Consider the following 8,903-nt stretch of genomic DNA (forward strand, 5'->3'; position numbering starts at 1 on the left):
ATGAGCTTCATGAGGTAGTCACCTGAAATGGTTTTACCTTCACAGGTGTGCTTTGTCAGGGTTCATTAGTGGAATTATTTCCCTTATTAATAAAAAAGCAAAGGGTGGCTACTTTGAAGAATCTAAAATATAAGACATGTTTTCAGTTATTTCACACTTTTTTGTTAAGTACATAATTCCATATGTGTTCATTCATAGTTTTGATGCCTTCAGTGAGAATCTAAACATTTCTGTCTCTATTAGAAGATGTTTAACGTGAAGAGTTTCTATATTTCTGTCTCTATTAGATGTTTAACGTGAAGAGTTTCTACATTTCTGTCTCTATTAGATGTTTAACGTGAAGAGTTTCTACATTTCTGTCTCTATTAGAGGATGTTTAACGTGAAGAGTTTCTACATTTCTGTCTCTATTAGAGGATGTTTAACGTGAAGAGTTTCTAGGCCTTTCTGTTGTGCAGACTGACCGAGAGGGAAGTCAACATTAGAAATGTAAACCGTGACATCCCTAATTCTTTCTCAACCGGTGAACTGATAGCTCCAGCCAACTTCATTTCTTCACTTCTCTCTCTCGGTGTAATCGGAGGAGGAGGAAGTGTTGCCACAGTCCCCTCAGGACAAAGGGCTCTTTCTCTTCCTCAGAGTTCGTTGGCTCTTTCTAAATCACGCTGGTGAAACCTTCCTGTTGCGTCGGGTCTTTGAGCAACGGGACCGGTTCTTATCTCACGTCTCGGAGCCCCAAATCTGTCCTAGCCGGTCTTACTGCAGGACGGCAAACACAGGCCTGGTTACACAAGCCTGGTTACACAGGCCTGGTTACACAGGCCTGGTTACACAGGCCTGGTTACACACAGGCCTGGCCATACATATACACTATACACACACACACACACACACACACACACACACACACACACACACACACACACACACACACACACACACACACACAATAGGTTCAATATACAGCCCTGTTACACACACACACACACACACACACACACACACACACACACACACGCACACACTAGGTTCAATATACAGCCCTGTTATACCACACACACACACACACACACACACACAATAGGTTCAATATACAGCCCTGTTACACACACACACACACACACACACACACACACACACACACACGCACACACACACACGCTGCGTAGTGTGAGCGTGTTTAGAGTTTCCAGACAACATAGAACAGGAAAAGATGTTTATATGTCATTTAGACACAAATACATATCAATAAATGACATGTTGATGTTTGAAAGGCTTCAGGTTTTGATATAAATGTCATTTAAATAATAATAATAATAATAATAATAATAATAATAATTAATGATTTTCTAATATGTCACCTGTCGATCCAGAAGGAAACATTCTGGAGCCTATTTTACCGTCAGTCCTGCCGACGTTGTCTCTCTGTAGTCAGATCAGAATATGTTTATGTTTATGTTTATGTTTATGGGAATATGTTTATGTTTATGTGAATCAGTTTATGTTTATGTTTATGGGAATATGTTTATGTTTATGTTTATGGGAATATGTTTATGTTTATGTTTATGGGAATATGTTTATGTTTATGTTTATGGGAATATGTTTATGTTTATGTTTATGGGAATCATCCGCGTGTCCAGACGAGGCCAGCAGCAGCAGAGGTACTGTACAGCTTCTCTTTTCAGTACCTCGTGTTTCTAAGTCTAGATCAAAAAATGCTTTTATGTTTAAAGCACCTTCTGATTGGAATAACTCACCAGGAAATATTCGTTTGATTTCAACTTTCAGACTGTTCAAACATGCCTCGCCGATTCATTTTCATACTAACTGTACACGTAGACTTTAATAATTTAATATGATTAATGATTTAATTCTCATTCTTCAATCTCACTCTCTCCACAGTAACGTTTGGTTTTATGTTGATGTTTCATTACTCCCTGGTATTTATTATGTTGTAATTCTAGGCTCTGTGTGTGTTTTTTTGTGTGTGTAATGTTTTTGTTTATTATGTTTGTATGTCTGTAATGTTATTTTTGTTGTATTTTGTTCAGGACCCCCTCGAAAACGATGGTACATCTCAAGGGGTTATATCTCCCGGGTAACGTTAGGCAGCCAATCACAGACATGCTCACAGCTTGGTAGAAGCATGCTGCGTGCTGATTGGCTCCCTGACTCTGAGGAGAGTTACTCCACACGCAGGCGCCGATGTGGGCCGATGTGGGCCGATGTGGGTCGATGTGGGCCGATGTGGGCCGATGTGGGTCGATGTGGGCCGATGTGGGCCGATGTGGGCCGATGTGGTGTGTTTACTACGAGCCAACGCCCTGCAGTAACCTGCAGCGTGTTTACAGCTGACCAGCAGACAGGCTTAATGCTGATTGGAGGAGACAGCCTCAGCACTGTGTGTGTGTGTGTGTGTGTGTGTGTGTGTGTGTGTGTGTGTGTTACCATGGCGAGCAGCATGTCCATCACTTCCTGGTTGATGAGGTTCTTGGAGTAGTCCAGCAGGATGTCTCCATCGTCTGTCTCCAGAGTGGTGCTGTCACACACACACACACACACACACACACACACACACACACACACACACACACACACACACACACACACACACACACACACACACACACACACACACACACACACACACACACACACACACACACACACACACACACACACACACACACACACACACACACACACACACACACACACACACACACACACACACACACACACACACACACACACACACACACACACACACACACACACACACACACACACACACACACACACACACACACACACACACACACACACACACACACACACACACACACACACACACACACACACACAGAGACACACACACACACACACACACACACACACACACACACACACACACACACACACACACACACACACACACACACACACACACAGACACACACACACACACACACACACACACACACACACACACACACACACACACACACACACACACACACACACACACACACACACACACACACACACACACACACACACACACACACACACACACACACACATCTATACACACACACACACATTATATTATATACATACATATATCTATATAATAACGAACAATAATTAAATAGTAATAATTTTAAATATGAAGTAATAATTTTAAATCATACAGATGAACTGAAACTGTTTTATATTAAAATATATATATAATATAAACTGTTTTATATTAAAATATATATATATAATATAAACTGTTTTATATTAAAATATATATATAATATAAACTGTTTTATATTAAAATATATATATATAATATAAACTGTTTTATATTAAAATATATATATAATATAAACTGTTTTATATTAAAACAGTTTCACATTAATTAACTATAAGAAGACAGGAGATGATGTCATATACAGGTGGAAGTCTCTCAGGAGGACAACTGGATTATTATATAAAATATGTCTTTATCTCTCTGTCTTTGTCTCTCTCTCTCTCTCTCTCTCTCTCTCTCTCTCTCTCTCTCTCTCTCTCTCTCTCTCTCTCTCTCTCTCTCTCTCTCTCTCTCTCTCTCTCTCTGTCTCTCTCTCTCTCTCTCTCTCTCTCTCTCTCTCTCTCTCTCTCTCTCTGTCTCTCTCTCTCTCTCTCTCTCTCTCTGTCTCTCTCTCTCTCTCTCTCTCTCTCTCTCTCTCTCTCTCTCTCTCTCTCTCTCTCTCTCTCTCTCTCTCTCTCTCTCTCTCTCTCTCTCTCTCTCTCTCTCTCTCTCTCTCTCTCTCTCTCTCTCTCTCTCTCTCTCTCTCTCTCTCTCTCTCTCTCTCTCTCTCTCTCTCTCTCTCTCTCTCTCTCTCTCTCTCTCTCTCTCTCTCTCTCTCTCTCTCTCTCTCTCTCTCTCTCTCTCTCTCTCTCTCTCTCTCTCTCTCTCTCTCTCTCTCTCTCTCTCTCTCTCTCTCTCTCTCTCTCTCTCTGTCTCTCTCTCTCTGTCTCTCTCTCTCTCTGTCTCTCTCTCTCTCTCTCTCTCTCTCTCTCTCTCTCTCTCTCTCTCTCTCTCTCTCTCTCTGTCTCTCTCTCTCTCTCTCTCTCTCTCTCTCTGTCTCTCTCTCTGTCTGTCTCTCTCTCTGTCTGTCTGTCTCTCTCTCTCTCTCTCTCTCTCTCTCTGTCTCTCTCTGTCTCTCTCTCTCTCTCTCTCTCTGTCTCTCTCTCTCTCTCTCTGTCTCTCTCTCTCTCTTTATCTCTCTCTCTCTCTCTGTCTCTCCCTCGGGAGGATGTGGTGCAGCGCACGTAGCAGCTCCGACAAGAACTCCGTCAGACCGGAGGAATGCCCGGTGTGTGCAGCCCGTTAGACGGTAGAAAGGGACCCGAGTCCCCGGTGTGTGCAGCCCGTTAGACGGTAGAAAGGGACCCGAGTCCCCGGTGTGTGCAGCCCGTTAGACGGTAGAAAGGGACCCGAGTCCCCGGTGTGTGCAGCCCGTTAGACGGTAGAAAGGGACCCGAGTCCCCGGTGTGTGCAGCCCGTTAGACGGTAGAAAGGGACCCGAGTCCCCGGTGTGTGCAGCCCGTTAGACGGTAGAAAGGGACCCGAGTCCCCGGTGTGTGCAGCCCGTTAGACGGTAGAAAGGAACCGTAAGATTTTTTTAGTGCAATCTGCCCACCAGAGCTGGCTGTCCGATAATGGGCGCTGTGACATTAGCATGCCAGCTAACGTTAGCTAGGGGATTTTAATTAACGGTCGAGTGTTTTTAAAATGCTGTGCGACATACCGATGAGAGGTGTTACCGGTCACGTGAGGACAGGTGTGGATCCAGGTGTGAATACTGGCGGGAACGGGTCCAATAAGGAACTAAAGTACCAACATGGAACCATGACCTTTTGAATCAAACCGAGGACTCACAGATTTAACTATTCATAAAAAGGAAGGAAACACACACCAGGGTCCATTCAAAAAACTGTAAATTTAACGGACAACCGTGTGTTGCCAGCATTACACATGTGGTTTAGAGATTTAACTGTTCATGAGGAAGGAAACACACACCAGGGTCCATTCAAAAAACTGTCCATTTAACGTGCAGGAAGCTGTGTGTTGAAGCCACTGACGGATAAGAATGGGTGTTGCAGCTATAAGGAAGTAGATGAGTACACACACACCAGGGTCCATACAAAAAAACTGGCAATTTAACAGACAACAGTGTGTTGGCTACATAACGTCTGCGATTTAGAGAGGGAACAGTTCATAGGGAAACACACACCAGGGTCCATACAAAAAAACGGCAATTTAACGTGTGTTGGCTACATTAAACTTCTGATTTGGAGAAGGCCTTTGACGTTTATGCTAAAAGTGCAACACTGTCAGCATCACGCCCACCACCATCTTCATTATCATCATCATCATCATCTTCATCACCACCATCATCATCATCAAAATGTCTGCTCGCCCTCCCACCTGAACGTGCTGAACCTGTCCTTGTCGGACTCGAACATGTCCCTCATGCTGAGGCCGCCGGCGTTAGCTTTGTACCACTGCTCCAGCTTCCGGTAGTTGGGATCGTCGGTGAGCGACATGTCGGTGGTTCGATACTGGTGGTACTGGTGATACTGGTGATACTGGCAGCGTGTTTTACTCCGACCTCCGAGGTTGCAGACTCCGTGTGGTGAGGAGGAGGAGAAGGAGGAGGAGATGAAGAGACACAGCTGACCGGCCGGAGGTGGCTAGACCGTCTGCACCAATGAGATCTCACCGCCGCGCTGCGTCATATACACCCACTGAGCGGCTGTCACTGTGACTGTATGGAGGGAGATTAGTGCCTGTAATGTGCTGTCAGTAGACTGTATGGGTGTATGGAGGGAGATTAGTGCCTGTTATGTGGTGTCAGTGGACTGTATGGGAGTATGGAGGGAGATTAGTGCCTGTAATGTGGTGTCACTAGACTGTATGGGAGTATGGAGGGAGATTAGTGCCTGTAATGTGGTGTCAGTGGACTGTTTGGGAGTATGGAGGGAGATTAGTGCCTGTAATGTGGTGTCACTAGACTGTATGGGAGTATGGAGGGAGATTAGTGCCTGTAATGTGGTGTCACTAGATTGTATGGGAGTATGGAGGGAGATTAGTGCCTGTTATGTGGTGTCATGGAGGGACTGTCATGGGAGTATGGAGGGAGATTAGTGCCTGTAATGTGGTGTCACTGGACTGTATGGGAGTATGGAGGAGATTAGTGCCTGTAATGTGGTGTCACTAGACTGATTGTATGGGAGATTAGTGGTAATGTGGTGGATTGTATGGGTGTATGGAGGGAGATTAGTGCCAGTAATGTGCTGTCAGTGGACTGTATGGGAGTATAGAGGGAGATTAGTGCCTGTAATGTGGTGTCACTAGACTGTATGGGTGTATGGAGGGAGATTAGTGCCTGTAATGTGGTGTCACTAGACTGTATGGGAGTATGGAGGGAGATTAGTGCCTGTAATGTGGTGTCACTAGATTGTATGGGAGTATGGAGGGAGATTAGTGCCTGTAATGTGGTGTCACTAGATTGTATGGGTGTATGGAGGGAGATTAGTGCCTGTTATGTGGTGTCAGTGGACTGTATGGGAGTATGGAGGGAGATTAGTGCCTGTAATGTGGTGTCACTAGACTGTATGGGTGTATGGAGGGAGATTAGTGCCTGTAATGTGGTGTCACTAGACTGTATGGGAGTATGGAGGGAGATTAGTGCCTGTAATGTGGTGTCACTAGACTGTATGGGAGTATGGAGGGAGATTAGTGCCTGTTATGTGCTGTCAGTAGACTGTATGGGTGTATGGAGGGAGATTAGTGCCTGTAATGTGCTGTCAGTGGACTGTATGGGAGTATAGAGGGAGATTAGTGCCTGTAATGTGCTGTCAGTGGACTGTATGGGAGTATGGAGGGAGATTAGTGCCTGTAATGTGGTGTCAGTAGACTGTATGGAGGGAGATTAGTGCCTGTAATATGCTGTCAGTGGACTGTATGGAGGGTAATTAGTGCCTGTAATGTGGAACGTGAACACAGATTTTGAGGGATTCTTTCTCCCCGTAGTCACCAAACTAAACATCGGCTCCATTCTCCAACAAGCCACATCTCTCCAGAACACTCTGACACCAACGTGACATTTTGTCTGTGAATCTCAGAAAATTATAGATTTTCAGTCCTCGATACCGAACGAGTTCGGAAACATCCGAGAAAAGTTTTCAGCTTTTCACCTCGTTTAACATCTGCAGAATAAACTCAGACGTGTACGATGTTCAGTAAGAATCCATTAAAATATAAATTACATTTTAAAGTAAAACATACCAGGAACATTTCCTTATTCGGTCTTTAAATGAAGGAGTTTTGACTCTGATTTATGAGTTTGTTTCCTTTAGTAAACTTTAAAGCCTCTGACCACCAACCAGACATCCCTGTAATTCGGTTCAACGAGTCAAATCGGCCCAAATTAATTAATTAAAGCTGCAGACTGATGTCATGAAGTGGTGTATGTGTGACACGTCAGTGCGTGTGCCGTTTTTGTCTATTATCAAGATGCATAATCGCTTTTTAGCGTGTTTATCGACGCAGTTTGGCCTCCATTGACCTACATTAGGTGTGAATTTTCACCGTAGAGAGTAGTATGAAGGGAAGTAAGTCCACAGAGGGAGGTTGGTTGGGGGTCAGACAGGACTTTCACCAGGAGAGCCGGGATCGCGTCCCGCGTTTGGTGTTTATCAACCGTTTGATTTATTTCAACCCCTCGTGTTGACTTCAGGTCTTTGACCCCTTTTTCAATTTGTGTTTTATATCAGTAAATGTGGGACGTAGAAATAAGCGCTGAACATGTGTAGAAGAAAAATTTAACAATTTAAAACGTTGGAAAAAGCTAAAACAGTGAAAAAACGTCAACAAAACAACAACAATGGTTAAAGTTCCTCAGGCTACCAAAGAATACCAGAACTCCTCCGTTCACTTAGACCTTAGAGACCCACCCCCAGCCTCCATCCTTACCAGACAGCCATGTACAGTAGATGGGCTCTTCCAGTCTCTCCACTGCTGGCTGCTCCAGTTTAACAGGAGAGAGGAGCCAGAGGGGTTAGGATCATCTTCAGCCAGAGAGGACATCATTTCTTCTTGCGTTGCCCCCCCCCCCCAGAGGGAGGTGTCTAACAGGGCTTTCGGCAGGTGAATCGGTCGTGCTATTAACGTCATCGCTACACAATTTCTTAGTAAAAACTAAATTAATTATACTGCCTGGTTTTCTTTTTGCCATGGCTACATGATGCTTACTGCAGAATGGACTTCAAGGACTTTGCGCAACGATTAATGGCCTCCAACGTTTAGATTTTTTCTGCAAATCTTTGAGTTAACATGTACTAAACATGAGTTAACATGTACTAAACATGAGTTATTATGTACTAAACATGAGTTATTATGTACTAAACATGAGTTATTATGTACTAAACATGAGTTAACATGTACTAAACATGAGTTATTATGTAGTAAACATGAGTTATTATGTACTAAACATGAGTTAACATGTACTAAACATGAGTTAACATGTACTAAACATGAGTTATTATGTACTAAACATGAGTTATTATGTAGTAAACATGAGTTATGTAGTAAACATGAGTTATGTACTAAACATGAGTTATTATGTACTAAACATGAGTTATTATGTACTAAACATGAGTTATTATGTAGTAAACATGAGTTAACATGTACTAAACATGAGTTAACATGTACTAAACATGAGTTAACATGTACTAAACATGAGTTAACATGTACTAAACATGAGTTATTATGTACTAAACATGAGTTAACATGTACTAAACATGAGTTATTATGTACTAAACATGAGTTAACATGTACTAAACATGAGTTATTATGTAGTAAACATG

The 8,903-nt window shown here is 43.3% G+C and overlaps 1 protein-coding gene across 1 annotated transcript in view; it reads right to left on the minus strand.

Moving 5' to 3' along the window:
• Positions 1–5,754, minus strand: part of gpia (glucose-6-phosphate isomerase a) — a 26,578-nt gene extending 20,824 nt beyond the window's left edge. Inside the window, exons 1-2 of the mRNA XM_028585353.1 lie at positions 5,461–5,754; positions 2,448–2,538 (exon numbers count right to left, since the gene is read on the minus strand). Of these exons, the coding sequence (XP_028441154.1) occupies positions 2,448–2,538; positions 5,461–5,579 (210 nt within the window). The 5' untranslated portion in view covers positions 5,580–5,754. The remainder of the gene's footprint in view (positions 1–2,447; positions 2,539–5,460) is intronic.
• Positions 5,755–8,903: the final 3,149 nt, after the last annotated feature.

The sequence above is a fragment of the Perca flavescens genome, chromosome 8, assembly GCF_004354835.1.
Source record: "Perca flavescens isolate YP-PL-M2 chromosome 8, PFLA_1.0, whole genome shotgun sequence".
Classification (NCBI taxonomy): domain Eukaryota; kingdom Metazoa; phylum Chordata; class Actinopteri; order Perciformes; family Percidae; genus Perca; species Perca flavescens.